Genomic DNA, 21,699 nt, shown 5'->3' with positions numbered 1-21,699 from the left:
CCGCAGTGACGGACGGTGGGGGCAAGAGAGCGTTGTAGCTGTTTGAGAGAGCTTTTATTAAGATGTGACGCAATCTGGGCGGATGTGACATAATATAATGAAACGAACGTTTAAGAAAATAAAATGATGTTTACAATGTGTATGTATTGCGACTTCCCTTAACAGCTAGCCTATCTGAATGTGAACGTCCTGGGCAGATTGGATTAAAATGGCAGCACATAAAAGCTAAAGTCTAATAGGACATTTACGTTCACATGCTGAAATTCAACGCAGTTAAGGGTCAAGTGAAGACTAGTAAAGTCACATGTATTTACTGTATATAGCCTTGAATAACAAACAGTCCCAAAGGACTTCACGTGGCCACAGTTGACAAATATTCCCTGATCTTAACCCGCCGGAGGATAGAGAAAAACTCCCAAGAAAACACATACAAAACACATCTGGAGGAACACGTGAGAAATGTTGAGAGAGAAATGTAACAAATTGAAAAAAAAGGACTATCTATAAATGTAATTGTAAATAAAGCAGGATTGGTAGTGGTGAAGGAAAGCCAAGTTGGTCAACCAGTCAATTATGTACAGAATCCTCGTAATGAGATTTCCAATAGCATTAGTGAAACACAAACCCCGAGGGTGAAAGAAGATAAGCTTCATTTCTGTAGAAAAGCCAATCACTGTTGAACAGCTCCATCCTTTCTGGGATTCCTCCGATCATACGCCCTGTGCAGGCTGAAGGAGACAATCATGAACTCCAAAATAAATCATTCCTGTGTGTTTGTCAATCAAAAGGTGAGATTCAGCCAGTTTGACAATATTTTGTTGAAATAAATCTCAATCATTTTTATGCATCCACTCAAATTCTATATAAAATCATGAAATGTTGAAATAATATACAGTAAAGTCTCGTTATATCGATATCGGTTATATCGGTAGTACCGCTTATTACGATACTATTTTCATTTCCCTTGCACATTTCTAGTCTTTTTATGTATAATTAGTACCGTTTAGTACGATACCCGGTTATTACGATAATCCGGTTATTACGGTGCTCCTTTTCATCCCCCGCCGGCCATTTTTGTTGTTTATATCGATATATCCGTCGCGCCATTGGTCAACTTGGTCACGTGTCTTGTTACGTGAGCCGCCATCGGTCGCGCCATTGGTCGACTTGGTCACATGAGCCGCCATCGGTCGCGCTATTGGTCGACTTGGCCGTGTGACTTTGTCACGTGACACGCCATCGGTCGCGCCATTGGTCAACTTGGTCACGTGTCTTGGTTACGTGTCACGCCATCAGTCGCGCCATTGGTCGACTTGGTCAGGTGACTTGGTTACGTGCCCAGCACCCGTGTAGCAGAGCCATTTTCATTTTCAGACGCTAGCTCGTGTGTAGCAGACGAGATTGAAGTGTTTGTGTTAAAAGGTAAAAATGGGAAGCAGAAGAAGATTGATGACTTTTTTAAATTGTATACATAATACAGTAAGATGTAAGCGTTGCAGTTTCCCTGTTGTGTTATGTACATGCCCACTGTACTGTATATGAATGCAATCGTTTTTTGCAACAATGTTTCTTGTTTTGTCTGCTGAAGCGCGATGATTTTGAAAATTATTAACATTCCATACTGTGTATTAAAGGACAGCCGATGTCACTTTTTATTCAAATGCAAATAAAAATGACTTCACGCCAAGACGTCTTGCATTGCTTGTGAATCCAAACAATGGCTTCAGATTCGGATAATATGCTTTCTTGTTACACATCCAGTTATGAATATGTTTCAAATACACTGTAGTTCTGAAGATTAAAGCATACATGTTTACAATCATTAAAGAATTAGATGTGCCATTTTGAGGCAACATCTCTCACCCCAAAAAAAAAAGGGTGCTAATGGCCAGCTCCGTTTCTTATATGGCGCTTGGCTGCCCTCTTTTGGCGACTTTTGTTAAATGCAGTTCGGCGCAGGATCGGATATATCGATAGTCCCGGTTATATCGATATTTTTTCGGACTCCCTTGAATATCGATATAACGAGACTTTACTGTATATGAAATAATCGACTGTTTCGAAAAGTAGCAGTGAGTGTCTCACTATTAAAGCAGATTATATTTTGTGATTAATCCTCAAAAGACATTTTTGTCAAACCCCCCCCCCACCCCCCCCAGTGCACCCCCGCTACTCACCCCCCACCATCCCCCTCAAGCTTCCTGACTACCACCTACGCCTGGTAATGGATAATGGCACTGTTCCCCGTGGAGAAGCATCTCCATGAGACACGATGTGTCAAGAGACGTGGGAGGTCATGGCTGGCACTGCTGCATGATTTTTTCCCCCTGACTTCCTCACAAAACCGATGGCAATAACAGCACATTTAAGTTGTTTTTACATTGTGTCTAGTTGTTGGTTTTTCGTACAGTTTACACACTATGTTTGGTTTGAACAATTTATCTTAACATTCTAAGCAATGGATATTCATTTTTGTCAGCTGGTAGAAGCTCCAACCTGCCGATGATCCTCTTGATAATAAAAGCGGTTCAAATAATGGATGGATGAATGAACGGAAAAGCACTTTTATCAAATCAACAATTTGATAAACATTTTTTCTGTATCAATAGGTCCCTATGCCTTCTATATGCCTATCTATATTTTGTTTGTTTTTAATAGAGTAGTACGTCTGATTACAAACATCTCTTTATATGACATTTATACGAAACGGGATGAGGTCATTTACATGGGAAATGCATCTCTACTTGAGAAAATAGCATATTTTCCAGTGTATAAGGTGCACTCAAAATCCTTGATTGTCTTCAAAAGATGACCCAGCGCCTTATAAGTAGGTGCGCCTCATAGATGAAGTAATATTGACCCTCAACACTGAGAGTTTTGAAAGGTGCTTCTAAATTAAATGTATTATTATTATGAACAGGTCTCGCAACTACTGTCAGCAGACACTGACTTCATTTCCCACTGTAGAAGGAATCGTGTGTAACACCAGCCTTTACTGTAGCACCTTATAATGTGGTGTGCCTCATACTACTTACATTTTTTATATATTATACATTATACTTGGAAAACGTTTTTCATTCATTGAAGGTGTGCCTTTTAGTCCGGTGCGCCTTATATATGAAAAAGTTTACAAATCCACCATTCATTGAGGGTGCACCTTATACTCCGGTGCGGCTTATACACCGGATAATACGGTAATTGAGAAATTAATTTTATAAGCAAAGGTACCACTGTAGATCATTTAGATATCTGCATGTGTGTGTGTGTGTACCAATAATACATGAGGTAACGGCTAACAGGCAAAGATCAAGTGCAATAAAATGTAACTCAGCTAAAAGCACTCAATTTCTTTCCGACACATTCAATTAACGGATAGCAATTCACTTCTTGGATCAGACATTCATCCGTAGTGCTAAACAGCTCTTTCACATAATTAATGGTGCGTCCATGTTTGCAATATGATCTTAGCAGATAATGCGGAGCCTCTTAATTTACAGCCTTTTGCCATCGTGACGCTTGGCAAAATAAACCCAGTCCATGGTTGACTTGTCTCTGTCTTCAGTAGACACCCACAACCTTGACTGTGCTGTGTCAAATGTTCATTTTTCCATTGTCTCGTCATATATTTCCCCATATATGACCTATAGGGAAAGAAAGCCAATTAAAAACACATGCAGCATACAGTATTTAACTCATTCACTGCCAGTTGTGCAAAAATGTGTTTTTGTCATTGTCATCCAAATTCCACGACCCATAGAATATTGAGTTTTAGGACTACATAAACATTCAATGCAGCGTAAGAAACCTGAGACCAAGGGTGTCAAAGTCCTTTTTTTGCCACGGGCCGCATTATCATTCGGCTTTCCTCTTGGGCGCCGTTATGAATTTGGGGAAGCCATTAATATGTTTCAATCACTCCACATATTACATATAGAGCACACAACAAATTAATGAATTACTAGTTTTCAAATTTGAAGTAAAAAATAATGACTGTTATTGTTGTTTACATTGGACAATTTAACATTTTAGTTCGGACTTTAGCAAGCATCATGAAATTTTGATTTGCTTTCGCAGGCCAAATAAACTGACGTTGTGGGCCAGATTTGGCCCACAACGCCTTGACTTTGACACCTGTGTCTTAGACTCTCCTCTTTCACCAGAATAAAAGTGTTAATTCCTAAATTTATATTTTTATATATAGTTTATATAAGCTTGAAATGAGGGCGAGACTGCAACACATACATATATGTTGGTATATATAGCGTTGTTGGTATATATAGCGTTGGTATATATAGCGCCAACAGCTGAAGCTGGAACAAAGCGCTAACAAGGAAAAAAAGGGAAATGCTGCCCCTTGTGGAAAGGAAAAAAAACATCGCCAGACGCCATGGTCAGCGCTTTATCGGCATCCATGCAAGAAAAACCAAAACCTGAACAAATTAGAAATGGCGCTTTACGTCATATTTTCAATTCCCAACTAAATTTGTGAATGGGAGAGAATGAGCTAATCGTGTAACTTAGTTGTTGTTGGTTGATATTGTGTCATGTCCTAATCCCCAAGATTCTTCTTTTAGTCCATTCTGAGTGCCATTGATGCCGTGCGTTGTTTGCAGGATGGAGTTTCAGCATGGGCTCAGCATACCAGTTCCACAGTTGGAGAGTGTTTGTAGTCGCCTGTGCTCTGCCATGTGTGGGTGCTGTCATCACCCTTACCTTCATGCCTGAAAGCCCCAGATTCTACCTTGAGGTACCTCAAAGCTTTGCATTTCTGCAAATTGGTTACAAACCAAAAGTTCAAGCTTGAAATGATTCCCGAAAATCTTGCCGACACTGCAATATGTTTTACTATCAACATTTTCATTCAACGCAATATCAGTGTAGCAACGCTCCTACTCTACTCCAAACTGTTGCTGTTGCTTAGTAAGCTGCTGCTGATGCTGCGAATGTATTTTCTGTTTCTCTGACGCGTTGCCTGCTGACAGGTGGGGAAGCACGACGAAGCCTGGATGATCCTCAAACAAATCCACGACACCAACATGAGAGCGCGTGGACAGCCAGAGAAAGTCTTCAGTGTGAGTTTTATTTCTTGCTGTGGTTTAGTTTCTTGATGCTTGAAAGGAAGCAAAGAGGCTTATTTTCCACCACAGCTGGGACAGGTTTTACCACCCTCTGGCTCTCTTGGAGGGATCACATCTGCTTGATGACATTATTTTTAAAGCAGTTCTGTGTCATTCAGGCTTATTTGCAAACAGAAGTTTATGTTAAGTAGTTGATGCAATCAGCTTCGGTGGCATCATTTTCATTTTACAAGCGAGAAAGTCCGAATCAGCCAATGTTATTATATATTCAGCGTGAAATTTTGAGTAAGCTGAAAAGAAGTTCTTAAAACAAGTGAAGGTTCAAGTTAAATTAAAAATTCCCACTACAATTACAACTCAGAAAGCAGATCTACATATAGGTAGGTTAGACAAATGTGAACCTTATTCACTCATTCATTACCATTCACAAATTTATTCGGGAATTGAAAATATGACGTAGAGGTTTTTTTTTCCTTGCTTGGGTGCCGGTAAAGTGCTGGACAGACCTCTGGCATTTTTTTCCCTTCCACAAGGGGGCATCATTTCCTTTTATTTCCATTTTAGCGCTTTGTTCCAACTTCAGCTGTTGTTAAAGCACTATATAAAGCAATATGTATGTATTGCATTGTCTTTTGGATAGCCGGCCTGGAAGCTAATATAACTCTAGAACCATATAAATTAGGAAATAACTCATTTTTCTGATGAAAGAAGAGAATCAAAGGTTTCTTACGCTGCATTGAATGTTTATGTAGTCCTAAAAATCAACATTCTATGGGTCCTGAAATTCGAGAGACAATGACAAAAACCCTGACAATGGAGTGGACGTGTCTGAAATTGAGTTCTAAAAGAAAGCACACAGGCATGGGAGAACATACAAACTCCACATATTTGAACCCACAATCATTGAATTGCGACGCTGATGTACTAACCAGCTGCCTATGATGCACAACATCATTTTTTACTAAGGTAGAAGAAATGATCCCATAAAATATGAAGAATCAAAAGTGATTGATGATGGTTATTTATTTATTGCTCAGGTTAACAGGATAAAGATCCCCAAGCAGCTTGATGAATTGATCGAAATGGAGTCGGCATCTGGAAATCCAGTTTCCAAGGCTGTTTTCCGGATGAAGGCTGAAATCCACGGCGTGTGTTCTTACAGCGGTTTATATTCTGTCCATTTTTTGTCCCCATGTCAGATTTATCTTTGAGCTGACGTCAGAATTCATTTCTTGTCCTTCTTCAGATTTACTTGAATCTCATGAAGTGCATCAACTACCCAATGCGAGAAAATATGATGCGACTCGCCATAGTGTGGTTCACGTTGTCTTTTGGGTGAGCATTCGAATGGCATTTGTGATGGAGAAAAATTTCCGAGCTCAAATAAAAGCAATTGCATATCTGTCGTCTTGAGTTCTCTCCACACTGAAAAGATGCACGTTGGCCAAATCAATCACAGTCTTGGGATCAATGCGTATCAATTGGAGCTGAGAAAGATAGTGTTGAAGGATGTCGGGGAGTAAAAACAACATAAGATAGTCAATATAGTTCTGATTTGCAGGTATTATGGTCTGTCTGTCTGGTTCCCCGATGTCATCAAACACCTCCAGGAAGATGAATACGCCTCCAAAGTACAAATCCACAACAACGAACGCATCGAAGACTTCACCTTCAACTTTACCCTAGAGAACCAAATACACAAAAATGGTCTTTTCATCAATGATCGGTAAGCCAATGAGATTCGAGGGTTTATAAGGTTTTCTATTTTCCTCAATGGCAGTAGTCGGTTTTCTCATGTGGGAATGATCTTAAACAGTTCTGTATATTAGCACCGAAGCAGTCAAGAACTGATTGTCCTCCCTCACTCCACGTCAGATTTACCAACATGAAACTCAAATCCGTCACCTTTGTTGACTCCACCTTTCGCAACTGCTTCTTTGACGACGTCACGTCGGTGAGGTCCCTTTTCCATAATTGTACTTTTATCCACGCATTCTTCTTTAATACAGGTCAGACTCCTCAAGCGGTTCTTGTTGTCTGATTTCGGGGTGACACTGTGATTTGATAAGGTGTTATTTATCCGTGCGTGTGCAGACATTGATGACTCAAAGCTGATCGATGGCACCGAGGTGGTCAATAGCACGTTCACCCACAACAAGACCGGATGCCAGATGACATTTGATGATGATTACAGCGCTTACTGGGTTTACTTCATCAACTTCTTGGGAACTTTGGCCGTTCTACCGGGGAACATCGTGTCTGCTCTTCTGATGGATAAAACAGGCCGTCTATCCATGCTAGGTATGTCAGGTGTCACGTTTCGGTTTGCGGCCAATGGATGGCACTGTAGGGCCCCGTCTGCAGCTGCACAGTTGTTGGTCGTTTTAATCAGTGGAAGTTAAAACGAGTCCTGGCACGACCATTCAGTGTTGGGTCATTGTTTCTTTCACCCCGTCAGGTTTGTTTCATCTTGTCATATTTTACTCATGGTTTTGTTTACTATTTTGGACCTTTCTGTTCTGATGACTTTGTTCTTTGAGATTTTGTTCCTGCTGACTTTATTGCATACAATTTGTCAACTGCACCCTGCTCCTCCCTTCTGTTTGCATTCTTTGGGGTCCACCACCACCACCTTGCAAATCGTGACATTGGGCAGGTTTTTCTTAGTCAAACTATGATCACCCACCCTCCATCATGGGGAGTGAAGAGACGTGTTGATTCCAAACCCGGATCGCAATAAACATTACTTCTTAACCCATCAAAGTACCTCGTGGTTCCTTACAATGTGTTTTTGTGCTTTAGGTGGCTCCATGGTGTTGTCGGGGATCAGTTGCTTCTTCTTGTGGTTTGGCACCAGTGAGTCCATGATGATTTTCATGCTGTGCCTTTACAATGGCCTGAGTATCTCTGCCTGGAACTCTCTGGATGTGGTCACGACTGAATCTTTTCCTACTGCTAGGAGGTAAGTCATCCTGTAATACTGTATATGATATCTGCCACATTGGACATTAGGTTTTACACCAAATGTATGTATTTATTTCTGTATTTATGTTTATGTATTTATGTGTGTATTTATTTGCTTACATGTTTATTTATTTATTCATTGACTCATTTATTTATTTATCTATCTGTTTATTTAGTTAGTTTATTTATTTATTTATTATTTATTTATTTATTTAGTGGGTCATTCATCCATCTATTTTTATTTATCTATTTATGTATGTACTTATTTGTCTATTTATGTATCTATTTGTTTACTTTTTTATTTATTTATCTAATTATTGATTTATCTATCAGTTTATTTATATAAATATACATCTATATGTATTGTATTTTATTGTATTGTACTGTGTTATTTAGTTATTTATTTATTTTGCCTAACACAAAAAAATCAGAGGTAAAGTCAATGGTTTGAATCTCACAGGAAGCCTCATATAGGATCCAATGCTTCTATTGAGTGGTTGAAATATCATCTGTTGAAATATCAAGCCATTTATACATTTTGAAAAGGATCTGAATCCAAAATGTAGAGTCGGCGCTGACACAGATTACACACAGTACACGTCTCTTATTCTTTCCATGTTTTTTCCCATCTTTTCCCAAATCACTCTGCAGGGGAACAGGCTTTGGGTTCTGCAACGCCCTGTGTAAGATGGCTGCAGTCTTGGGGAACCTGATTTTCGGTTCTCTTGTTGGCATTACAAAAGCCATCCCTATCCTGATGGCATCATCAGTTCTAGTGGGGGGAGGTCTGGTTGGCCTTCGGTTGCCTGATACCAGGGCAAATGTCCTTATGTAATACGAGCTTTATAGGACAACTTAGATAAAACATAGAGCTTACTTGGCTAAGAGATCATTCTGGCAAAGGAGATTAAGCGGCTTCGATCTTTCATGCAGTGGATATAAAAAGTCGGCACACCCAAATATAAATACAGTACTATCATTTTTGTGATATAGATAAAAAAATAGATCAACCTATGTCATTTAAAAGGTTGTTCCACAATTAATGTAATAACTTTAGCAACTCCGTTGACAAAAAGGAATAGTTTCAAGAGGGGAGGTAAAAGTAAATGATTAACATGATAAAAAATGAAAAGAGATTGCAGTCGGCACTGGCCTACACCTATTTGTAATTAATCTGATTTCCCCCTAGTATATTTCAACTCTTCTAGTAAGCTTTTTTGTAGCCACTTCTTCGCGCATATGCAAAGAGCTTCCATGACATTTTTCCAAAGCTGTCAGTCTAGAAAAGGGTGCAAAAGAATTTTCCAATGAAGGCTTTAATTATACAATAAAACATGCTGAAGATCCTCTACCAGTGGATCAAACATTCTGGCAATCTAGTTAATTCTCTACAAAGCCACATCGCCAGTTGCACCAGAAGCTGTAACCACATTGAGTTGTTTATTTGTACTTCTATTGCCCCAAAAAATCAACCGGTTTTGGGGTTGTGTTAGTGGTTATATTAATGGTGTGAAAATTTTGAAACGATTGATATTCGCTTCATCCTTACATCAGAAAAACAAACAACACCATTTTAAACGGATAACTAGGCTATTTTGTACAGTCAGTCAAGCTTTGCAACAATTTAAGCAAAACCTTCATAAAGACAAAATTCCTCACTGGTTAATTTGTAATTTACTCCATGTTTGTTTGGGGGCATTTAGCAAGAGCCAGGCTAATGTATTCACATTTGAGAATAAAAGTTTGGTTTAATTTTGTTGAAGGAGATATCCCAATTCCAGCCAGCATCTTCTATGGTGTTAGCGCGTCACTTTGGCTAAAGGCTTTTAATATTAGTAGTCTTATTACGAGGAGCCAGATGGGGAGAAAAGTGCAAAACAGGCTGTAATGAGCTCAGCCATCCTGCTGTGTGATAACGGGGGAATAGATGATCAGACAGAGCGGACACGCAACGCACATGTGCGGCAGCTGGTTTTCCCGCAAACACCTAACATGTTGCAGATGGTCAGGCACAGTGCAGACAGGTGCAACATAAAAATACATGAAAGCTCACACATTGACACACCTTCAGCTTGGAGTGTACCCAACATTTGCTGCCATGGTCTGAAACTTCTGAAAATAGATGTACCAATCGTATTAAACAAAAAAAGGCATAAAAACGATTTTTTTTCTTTCCCTTGTTAATTGACAATAGAGTATCCACTTGTGTCATTGGAATGATTGAGCCATACGGTGAAACCAAGCCATGTGTAATTATTATTATTATTATTATTATTATTATTATTATTATTATTATTATTATTATTATTATTATTAAAAATAAGAAAAAAACTCCAGATTTTGCTTTGTGTAGCTCTGTTGTGGCAGTTACCCACAATCATGACAACAAATACTAAATGCCTTTTTAAATGTGCCTCTCCTGAGCTGGAGCAGTCTGCCCACAGTCATGTGGTGTATTGAGGTTGTACGACAAATAATGAACGAGTATATATACATTAAAAGCCATTGTCACATGTCTGTGGTTTTATGTTTTATCCTGTAGGACACAGGTGTCAAAGTCAAGGCTCGCGGGCCAAATCCGGCCCGCCACATCATTTTTTTCGGCCCGCGAAGGCAAATTAAACGTGTTAAATTCCATGATGATTGCTACAATCTGAGCCAAAATTTTATATTTTTGGATGTCAACCACAATAAAAGTCATTATTCTTGACTTCAGATTTGAAAACGAGTTATTCATTAATTTGCTGTGTGCTCTATATGTAATATTTGAAGGGATTTAAACATTCTAATGGGTTCCCCAAATTCATAACGGCCCTCGAGAGGAAACCATAAGTACAATGTGGCCCACGGCAAAAAATGACTTTGACACCCCTGCTGTAGGACAAGTCAATTCAAATTGATCTAAGACTACTAATATTTCCCAATAAAACTTTTTTACTTTAATTTATGGTCATTCCACATGATTACATTTGTACCTAAAGATGGAGTCATTAGATTCACTTAATAATCAACAAAATGTGTTTACTTATACACAAAGTGTGCTCTCATATGTCACTATATGTTTTAAATTTTAATCCACATAAAATAGCTTCCCAAATTGTTACATCAATCCTCTTATACAGTTTCTTCCATTATGGCTCCACTATGTTTAACTGCAAGATTGGATTGGATTGGATTGGATTTGCCTTTATTAGTCTCGCAGTGGAGAAATTTACATTTCACAGCAGCAAAGTTATGAAAGAAATGAAAGTAGAAAAGCAAAATACATGAGCTGCTGGAAAGGCAGCCACTCTCGCGGATAAGCCACATATGTTCATGCCATGACTAGTCGCTGATCAACCTGTTGGAGAGAAATTTATTTTGTGTAATTTCTTTTATTTGATGTATCGGGGTATTTATTAAATGTACTGTATCTATCTATGATAATGTGTGCGCGTGCGAGTGTGGAAGCATGCATGTGTATGTATTTCATCATCGTGCGTAATTGTGTGCATTCCAGAGTGTAAATAATGTACATAATCAAAGCTGTTATTAGTGGAGGTATGGGATTAATAGGGTTTTGATTGCATTATGTGCCGGCTGCTACGTCCATGATGTGCACCCATTGTGAGTCCTTGGCTTCAAATCTGTAGAAAATTGTGATTCTCTCCCACTCTTATATCCCTGTGTGTGGGTGTGTGTGTATGTGTGTGTGTATGTGTGTGTGCGTGCGTGCGTGCGTGCGTGCGTGTGCGTGTGTGTGTGTGTGTGTGTGTGTGTGTGTGTGTGTGTGTGTGTGTGTGTGTGTGTGTGTGTGTGTGTGTGTGTGTGTGTGTGTGTGTGCGTGTGTGCGCATGTGGGTGTGCGGTTACTTGCATGTAGAAAGTCTATTATGTGAGATTTTTGTTTTTATTCTGACTCTTTCACCAGATAAAAGCTGGAAATCAATGCTTGTTCAAGAAAAATGTGAATGTATCAATCTTGTGAGTTCTGTCCAGCCATTTCATTAAGGCAATCAAATATATGTGGATAATAAAGTTGTGTGTATCATTGTGACAACTGGGCCTGACTCATTGCTGCAAGTAGCTGTAAAAATATGTCACAAAAAAGGATGGAATTGCAGTCTGTGTTGCTTTTGAAAATATATGCAATAAAATTTAAGTTCTCTTGCAAATGATGCTTTGTACACCCCCAACCCTCATCAATCAGTATGATTCAGAAGTACATGACACAATTTTAGATTTGATTGGAGTACTTGCCAAATGGAGTAAGAGTAAGAGTAAGAGTAAGAGTAAGAGTAAGAGTAAGAGTAAGAGTATAAGAGTAAGAGTAAGAGTAAGAATAATAATTTATTTCTACGCGCCTTTCAAAACTATCAAGGATACTTTACAGTCACGGACAATATTTTTTTATGCGGGTGAGCAGGGGCAGCCATTTGCACCACCGTTGACTCAACCCGGAAGTAACACAAACTCACGCCACTAATGTGTGTGTACTGTATATAGACAGACAATACAATACAATACATCCTAATGTAGTTACAGTATTCCCTGCAGGTGGTTTGGAGTATAGTTCATGATCCATTATGAAACCCACTATCAATGTGTTTCGACTCGTGCACTATTCCATATGGCACTGCTACTGTACTGTATAGTATTTAGAAATGGCATCCAACAGGAAATGAAGACATTTCTATCACAACTGCCATCAGCAGTCCGGCCTTTACACGACACACACGGAACTAGAGATATTACAGCGTTATAGATTTATCACGTTCCGCCACTATTATGTCACTATTTGCACAGTAAGAGTCACAATTTCCAGCATGTAGGGCAACATGGCAACAAAAACGCCAGGATTCGGCATATGGCTTTGATTTTAATTAACAAATGCTGCCACCTAACGGCTACACATTGCATAGTTGAGAGTGGCAAATTGAAGGATTTTGTACTATGGTTATTTAAAAAAAATATAATTTTAAATTAATAATTCAAATGCTCACGAAAGCATTGTAGTCCTTTCATTTACATTTATGAAATTGGTATCTGCATTCACTCTTAAAAAACAGTGCAATTATAAATTAATTGGGTTATGTTTGTTTTCTGGTGTGGTAGAAGTAGAAGCAGTTATTACACTAAAACATAATGTGGTAAAATTGATTTACTATTTTGGCTATGGAAGTCCAGAAGTAAATGAATAACTAGGATATCCTAGGAACTAGGATAACTTTAGGATATATTTTTTTTAACTGAATGACTCCAACACTGATTTCAGGATATTTGGCCATTGTCCTGATCGCATTCTATTGTAGTGCGGTGTTTCCGTATTTTTACGAAGGCTTTGAACGCAACATAATGCCACTTATTGACCACGATGTGGCGCAAAAGAACTGTCACTTCCTCTGCTGTCTGGTACACACACATGTATGTCTGAACCTTTTACGTTACTTTCAACATCATAGTCACTTTATAGAGGAGCCACTTAAAAGTGGCGCACACAATGGGAACTGGTGGTCACAAGGGAAGGTTGTAACGATTTTTAGCTGTTTATTTGGTTTGTTTCATAAATACTTATAATTCGGCGTAATTTAAATCGTCTGGCACACCTTATCGTGCGTTTGGACTTTTTTCTGAATTGTTGGATCTGCGCGTTGACGATCCTTGGGGGGGAAACGAGGCAGGATGAATAATGAAGAAGCGGCTGCTCCCCACAAGCCACGCTATGGAAGTAAGTGAATTTTCATTCAATTGTATTTTATTTTTCTATTTACAAACATTTCGGTGAGGAATTGGCGAGGGTTGTCTTGTTTGATGAGCAACAGGTGGTTGAGCAGCGCCTGCAACAGGGGGTGTGTCTGCACAATAAAAGTAAAATTCAAAATAATGTTTAATGCAACGTTGGAAGAATCAAGAAAGACTTATGCCTCTGTTGCGTATTGCGTTCCACTGTATTTTGTTTAAAAACGGCAACAATACACGTGCGGCGGCTACTGGGCTCGATTTCGAGTTCACTTCAACGTCTTTTATAAACTTTTGCACCATATCAGCCATTCCGCACATACGGTCTGTTCACATAGTTTAAACATTAACTTTGCTGGACTGTAGTGTTATGTGTTTTTTAATAAAATCAACACATCACATGGCTTCGTGGCGCCGAGTAAGGTCTGACTGTAGTTTATCTTGTCAGTGTAAATAGGAGGGCAAAGTGCAAATTTTAAGAGATAAGACCAATCAATTAACACATCAGCTTAGCGGTGGAGGTTTGCATCATATATATGCTACGGGGGTTGTGCCTTCAACGGAACAGCACAAATGTTAGTTTAACAGAAGGGTAGCCGAAGCTATCTAAAACTTCACATGCGTCGTTCTAATTTGCATGTTGTGTCAAGAAACAATGAGAATGGTCAATCAAAATGAATATAATGATGAACAGCCAACCACTTTGATTGTATCGATCGCAAAAAAAGACAATAATCCATTTTCTTCAGTGCTCCACTCACTATTAGCTAAAGTGACGCTGCAGCTGAAAAACAACATGAGTCAACAACATGGAGCCAATAACTGAAGTCCCATGATGATGTGCACACAAAGGCAGCAAACCTCATCCTGTGGGTTAAATATAACAGTATAGTAAGTGCAGGAAGTGTGCACATTAGTCAGTGTGTAATAGGTTCCCTTGGACCTTATTTCCACTTTAAGAATTAAGTACAAATACATACATTCACTTCCTAATCACCCGCAGATGTACACACTGTGGAATATCCAACATGGACACCCCGAAGAGCGATAAAATGTCACTTCTAACTATTTTTTCTTCATGAAACTTCACCTCAATAAGAGACAAGGCATGTGGGCCAAATACGTTATGTTGCCTCTGACCGCGATTTATTTTTCCCTGACTTCAAACCAAAATCATTCACCATACAAAACATGACTGGGAGATGACCGGGGCTCGCCTTGCAACTCGTCTTTAAACTGCAGCACACCTTTTTCCTGATGGACATCTGTTTTATTTTAGACTCCGTTATCTGTTTATGTTTATACAAAAATACTATGTGTTGTTCTTCAGTCCCCCTCTTTCTTTTGTTACTTTGTTGTGGCAAACATTTTTACTGCTCCCCCATTGTGATAGGGTATTTATGATCATCCTTCCGTTGTGCTATACCCCAACTCCCTCCATACCTGTGTTTCAACCTACAGTATACCTGTCTCTCTGCTGTCATTATAATTAGTTTTTCTCAGCATTGAATCATACTCAATGTAAATGTGAGTGGCTGCCTTTCCAACAGCTCATGTATTTTGTTTTTCTACTTTCATTGCTTTCATAACATTGCTGCTGTGAAATATAAATTTCTCCACTGCGAGACTAATAAGGGCAAATCCAATCTAAATCCAAATATGAAACAAAAAAGGTAAAATATTCTTACATAAAGGACAACCGACGTCACTTTTTTGTTTCTTAAGTGACATCAGAAAAACATTTTATAGCACCTAAAATACCCAAAACACGCAGTATGATATTTTTATTCAAATGCAAAACACCAATAAAAATGACTTAGTGTCCAAAATCTGCAAAAAATTGAGCTGCGAATTGGGCATTTTCAGAAAGTCGTGACGCCTAGTTCGTGACGTCACGCCAAGACGTCTTCCATTGCTGCAGAATCAAAACAATGGCTTCAGATTCGGAGAATATGTTTTCTTGTTACACATCCAGTTTTGAATATGATTCAAATAGTTCTGAAGAGGAAAGCATACATGTTTGCAATCGATTAAAGAATGTATTCTGTGCCATTATGAGGCAACCTTGAGGGGAAATGTCTCAATGAAAAAGAGGCACAAAATGGCGACCTCCTGTGGCCACCTCCGTTTCCACAGGCTGAAAAATTCCTTATATGGAGCTTGGACGCCCTCTTCTCGCGGCTTTTGGGTGCAACATGAGGTCCCCAGACCAAACAATACATTGACGTGATGGAAGGACAGCTACAGTGCGTCTTTTTTTCGGTCAGGGCGTTCCTTTCGTGATGTCACGTACAGACTCATAACCAACTCAAAAACAAGACTTCCTGAATATTCAGCACGAGTCTTAAAACATAAAATATAGCTATATGTGGTGAAATTGTAAAATACGCTCAGTAGAAATCATTTGAAGCCATTTTACAAATTATGGACACAACTTGTCCGGAGACGTCAGTTGTCCTTTAACGATGGTTACTTCCTGGTTTTTGTTGTTCCATTTCCCTCCCGTTGTGATCATACAGTCCGTCTCTGTTGAGGAGAGTGTGCCGGCATTCTTCTTAGTTTTTTTTTTTCTGCAAACAAGCGATGCACTGGCACTTAGTTCCCGCTAATTGTTACCATGGGCCAGCAGCTCAAAGGGGATGTGTCATATCTGCTTGTTGTTCATATATGTGGTACAAGTGATGGCAAAGATTAGATACAGGGTAACCATAAAACCGGAAATGAAACTTGACATATTTTATGCAGTTATGAACACTAAATCTCGATTCCCACATCTCAAGGGGTGAATGGTTTTACTTATTTGTGGTATAATTTTGTTTTATTAAGTTTTCTCTTTATGAAGGGTCAACTGTTAAGAATGTGAAAATACAATCTTCTGTGATTGATTTACAATGGTAAATGTTTGACCTCGCGGTCAATTGATCAGTTTTCCATTGTTTCCACTGAGGTAAACGTAAAAATTTTGATTTCACTTGAAGGTTAAACTGTAATTGACATGTCAGCTATGACTGTTGTTTGCATGATTGAGTAGTGATTTGCGTGTCTGGCTTGCAGATGACTTTTCAAGGTTTACTCAAGCTTATGTGCGGTTTGTATGCTTTTCCTCATGTGTGTCTGGGTTTTATCCAGCTACTCCACATTCCAAAAGCATGTATGTTTAATTGTGTATTAATTGAAGACTCCTGCCAACTCTCAAAACGTTTATGAAAAAAGCTATCTTTAAAAGAATACACTCAGTTCAGAAAAATATGTTTTCTTATATATGTACAGGAAATATAAAACAAAAGTTGATTTTACTCTTCCGTGGGCCATTTCATTATTTAGGCTAATTAGTGAACTGGTTTTACCTATGTGTCTTGCACCAGACAGCAGTGAGCACACAACCAGTGTATGACTATCCCAAATGTGAAATTTTATGTGTACATTGTGCTGACCTGGCAAAACATGAGGTACACCGACCTGCCTGCGCAACCTAATGACTGCCAATGAAATAATATTTTTTGATGTGAACATTCTGATTAACTCATTTACTGCCATTCATGAATTTATTCGGGAATTGAAAATATGACCTAAAGCACCATTTCCGACTTTTTTCGGGTTTTGTATTTTCATGCTTGTGTGCCGATAAAGCTAAAGCTATATCCTCTGGCAATATTTTTTTCTTTTTTACAAGGGGCAGAATTTCCGGTTTTTCCCATGTTAGGGCTTTATTCCAGCTTCAGCTGTTGTTAAAGCGCTACATAAACCAATATGTATTTACTGCATTGTATTTTGGACACCCACCTTCATTTCAAGCTCATAACTCCAGACCCATATAATTTAAGAATTAACTCTTTTTTTTTTTGGTGAAAGAAGAGAGTCTAAGGTTTTTTTTTACGCTGCATTGAATGTTAATGTAGTCAAACTCATTATTCTGTGGGTCCTGGAATTCAAGTAATGACGATTAAAAACCATGGCACTGGAGTGGATACATTTTTTTCACGTCTGTCAGTGAGTTGAAAGATTAGTATATTAAAAGTCCAAGAATTCAGGAGATAGATCAACCCATTAGATTTGGCCTTCACTAACCCAAAGGTGGTTGTATTACTGCTCTGTAAGACACACTCATTAAGATTCAGGTAAATAAGGTCAAGTCTCAGCAGAAGTCACTTGTTAGTGAAGGTGACTTGGCTCCGCCCATTTTGCATCCCATGCACAGCAGTTCACTAAATTGTGGGATGAAACTGACTTCTCCTGTGCAAATCCACAATCCACTGGAACCTCTTTTGGCAAAGATTGATCAGTCACTTCTGTTAGTGTCCCAAAAGTGTTCTGATATGCATTGATTTTGTTCAAAAGATGACACTGCACTTTATACTTGGGTGAGCCTTATATGTTAAGTAATATTGAGGTCTTGTAACCACTATAAGCAGTCATCAACACCATTTCCCCCTGATGAAGAAGTTGTGCGTAACCCCAGCATCTATTGTAGCTTTATAAAGTGGTGTGCCTTAAATTTGGAAAACTTTTATATATTATATTTGGACAACCTTTTTCATTCTTTCAAGATTCACCTTATAGTCCAGAGCGCTATATATTGAAAAAAAGTTTGAAAATACACAATTCATTGGGAGTGAGCCTCATACACCGGAAAATGCTGAAATCAGAAATGAGAAGAAAAAGCGGTCACCAATTTATCACTCAAACATTAAAAAAACTACAATTAAAACTGAAAAATACTGCTTTAAGTAACTGTTTTTGCTGAGACAAATATCTTCCAGACAAAATGAAAATGTAGCTTACGTAACCTCTGGATTGTTGGGATCTCTACAGGAACTTTTCCTTCCTGACTACTGAGCAGAAGTGCAGCTTTTTAGTGAATGAAAGACAGCAGAAGCAATATGTCATCATATGTGGGAAATAAAGGGTTGATTCATACTTTGGTGCTTCACTTGGCCCATTGTGGATGTCAACCCAGCCCTTTTCTCATTATTTTTACGATTAATGTCCAGGAAGCACACCTCCCCTATATACATGATCAATTAAATTTTAGTCACTCACAACTGTGGTTCAGTATAATATCTGGCAATTTTGTTATAAGAAAGTGAGGTAACAGCATCATTTGATTTTTGCAGCCATTCAAGATGACGAAAGGCTGTCGGCCGAGGAGATGGATGAGAGGAGGCGGCAGAACATTGCCTACGAGTACCTGTGTCACCTGGAGGAGGCCAAACGGTAACATATCAATCGCAACTGTGTGAGCTGTGCAAAGTCGCTCAAGGAGAAAGCATGCTTGCATGAAGCTGTCGGAACAGGGAGGCACAGAATTAGCATCCATGTGAGATGATTAAACGCGACTGCAGACGCTAATGTGAATTGTGATGACTTTGCGGAACAGATCTCTTTAACAACACACCAATGGTAATGTTTGTTGGGACATGTACCACTTCTTTTCATGCCATTCATTTCCAAACAAAAAAACTTTAACCAATTTTTGACATTTGTCATTCTACATTTTACAATAACTCTTGACTGAACATACACTTGGACTTTGCCTTTCTGACTTGCCTTGTCATCAGATTGTCAGTTTTCTGCGACCTTGCCTATGAGTGCAGGCGTCATTAGCGGTCTTGTGAACCTAGGTCAGTGTTGTCCAAACGTTTTGCCAAGGAGGGCCAGATCTGGTGTGTTAAAAATGTAGGGTGTGGGGGCAACCTTGGCGGTCGTTCGTTACATGTAACATCTTCTTTTCCTTTCGGCTTTTCCCTTCAAAGGGTCGCCACAGCGAATCAGTGTCCTCCATCTTCAGAGGTTTGATTCACATGTTTGTTTTGGCCAAGCTTTTACGTCGGATGCCCTTCCTGACACAACCCTCTGTATTTATCCGGGCTTGGGACCAGCACAATAACGCACTGGCTTATGTCCCCTTGTGGCTACAGAACAAGCAACTCTTATGAACTCAATAAAGATGAAGATGCTCAGTAAAAGGCTCCCAAACACAAAATGGTCATCGGCACAGCAACATAAAAAAAACCCAAACTATACTCACCATTTGATGACAATGCTCTGATCTTACCGTTAAATGGCCATCTCTTTACATATATAACATCAATTAATTTAAATACATTTCAGCCAGCCATTCTGCGGCTCACATTTGCTTTTTCATTTTAATTTCAGCTATCTTAACTCATTCACTGCTAGACGATGTGCAAAATTCTGTTTATTCCAGTGCCAGGGTTTATGTCATTTTCACTCAACTTGCAGGAGCCACAGAATATTGAGTTTTAGAACTACATAAACATTCAACGCAGTGTTAGAAACCTTAGACTCTCTTCTTTCATTAGAAAAGAAGTTAATTCAGAAGTTATATGGGTCTGGAGATATTTGAACTTCAAATGGAGGCGGCTGTCCAAAATACAATGCAATACATCGAGATTTATATCGCGCTTTAACAGCTGAAGCAGTGACAAAGTGCTAACATTGACAAAAGGCAAATACTGCCCCCTCATGGGAGGGAAAACATTGCCATAGTTCTGACCAGTGCTTTATCGGCACCACACGCAGGAAAAAACATGAACAAATTCGAGAATGACGCTCTGTCATACTTTTCAATTCCCAAATATATTCGGCAATGGCAGCGAATGAGTTCAGCATGTGTTTCGGTTCATTTGAAACATGCATATCAAAATGGAATTGACATTGAGAATTTAAATTAAATAATTTCTTCACTTCACTTTTTTTAATAACATTTTTGGAACAGTTGAACAGAAGTAATGGTTCTTTTTTGATTGTCACCATTTTAGTAAATTGGGGGTCTCATTAACTCAATATACTAATTTGCTGTTCTTAATTGAGCCTCGAGAAGGCGGCACTTAGCACACACAGGTAACAGGGCTACTGCTTGCTACTCTACATGCGTGCCAGACGTTATTGATTTTATGACGTAGGCTGTGGGCTGGATGAAAATCGACCATGGGCCAAATTTGGACCCCGGGCCGGACTTTGGACATGTCTGACCTTGGTTATAATTTTGTTTTGAGTGCGCTTGATCAACTTTGTGGGAGTCTTGCTTTGCTGTCCCGAGAGGCTTTCAACCATAACATCTGCTTCCTTCCAACGCGACGGTTCCATTCTCTAACTTCCTCTACTACTCACTTAACTTCACTCCTTGTCATTCATAAAACGGAAGAATTGTTCCCTTATTCAAGGGTGTCAATTCGGATTAGGATTAAGATTTCGAATGAAGCGAGGAGAGCAAGGGATAAAAAAAGGCTTTACACTTTGGGGTCAGCAGTCGATGTACTCCGAGTCAGACTGGACTCCACCCGTCTCCAGTATAATATATAGTTCAGATGAGCATTTGCAAGAGGGTTTTCTGAGTTGCAAGTTTCCATAGGGACCTGCCCTGATGCACAGATTAATTCTAGAATGCTCGCATGGTCGAAGACCCGCGCCTTGCTTTTGCCCAATGGAGTCATCGAAAATGATTTATCTTGGTTGATTTATTTTTGCCAGCTTCATGTAAAAATTTAACAATGAAATGTTCCATTGCATGGCACAAGGTACAATTACCCCTGGATTGGCTTGCTGCAGAATAATAGCCTTGAGTTGAGCTAAACACATCCAGATTTTCACATTTTACTTCGCAAATGTGTCCCTAAATTATCAGGTCATCATTCTTTCTGTGTCTTTACATGACATCGTGTGCCTTTTTTGTTTTGTGTGCTGTCATATTGTCCCCTCGTGGAAATATGTGCTTTCAGTGCAACATCATTGTGGTTGTGCCACTGAGAGGAAAAATCTTGTGGCACACAAATTGTTGCTTGGTTTTTCTTGCTTCGCCACAGGTTAGACAATGACAGGAAAGTCTGCTCAGATAGCTGCAAACTCGGAATTGGTTCGTCTTCCTCGGGGAGACGTGCTCCCTTGCTTTGTTTTAAACACAACACGTGATCTTTCAC

The 21,699-nt window shown here is 39.1% G+C and overlaps 3 protein-coding genes across 4 annotated transcripts in view; 2 read left to right on the top strand and 1 right to left on the bottom strand.

The window, feature by feature from the left end:
* Positions 1 to 10,331, top strand: part of sv2ca (synaptic vesicle glycoprotein 2Ca) — a 42,554-nt gene extending 32,223 nt beyond the window's left edge. Inside the window, exons 5-13 of the mRNA XM_088994232.1 lie at positions 4,614 to 4,747; positions 4,983 to 5,072; positions 6,116 to 6,226; positions 6,325 to 6,413; positions 6,640 to 6,804; positions 6,954 to 7,087; positions 7,173 to 7,379; positions 7,881 to 8,040; positions 8,694 to 10,331. Coding sequence (XP_088850358.1) covers positions 4,614 to 4,747; positions 4,983 to 5,072; positions 6,116 to 6,226; positions 6,325 to 6,413; positions 6,640 to 6,804; positions 6,954 to 7,087; positions 7,173 to 7,379; positions 7,881 to 8,040; positions 8,694 to 8,877 — 1,274 coding nt within the window. The 3' untranslated portion in view covers positions 8,878 to 10,331. The remainder of the gene's footprint in view (positions 1 to 4,613; positions 4,748 to 4,982; positions 5,073 to 6,115; positions 6,227 to 6,324; positions 6,414 to 6,639; positions 6,805 to 6,953; positions 7,088 to 7,172; positions 7,380 to 7,880; positions 8,041 to 8,693) is intronic.
* Positions 1 to 21,699, bottom strand: part of LOC148899157 (ladderlectin-like) — a 256,335-nt gene that overhangs the window by 55,145 nt on the left and 179,491 nt on the right. The window lies entirely within an intron of this gene.
* Positions 13,471 to 21,699, top strand: part of iqgap2 (IQ motif containing GTPase activating protein 2) — a 35,198-nt gene continuing 26,969 nt past the window's right edge. For both annotated transcript variants that reach the window (XM_088994230.1, XM_088994229.1), the window contains exons 1-2: positions 13,471 to 13,748; positions 18,874 to 18,973. In XM_088994230.1, the coding sequence (XP_088850356.1) occupies positions 13,703 to 13,748; positions 18,874 to 18,973 (146 nt within the window). In that variant the 5' untranslated portion in view covers positions 13,471 to 13,702. The remainder of the gene's footprint in view (positions 13,749 to 18,873; positions 18,974 to 21,699) is intronic.

Source organism: Hippocampus bargibanti, linkage group LG04 (genome assembly GCF_051943395.1).
Source record: "Hippocampus bargibanti isolate YZ-2025 linkage group LG04, ASM5194339v1, whole genome shotgun sequence".
NCBI classification, from domain to species: domain Eukaryota; kingdom Metazoa; phylum Chordata; class Actinopteri; order Syngnathiformes; family Syngnathidae; genus Hippocampus; species Hippocampus bargibanti.
Note: the sequence above shows the minus strand (reverse complement) of the source record. Positions and strands in the feature narration are given on the sequence as shown.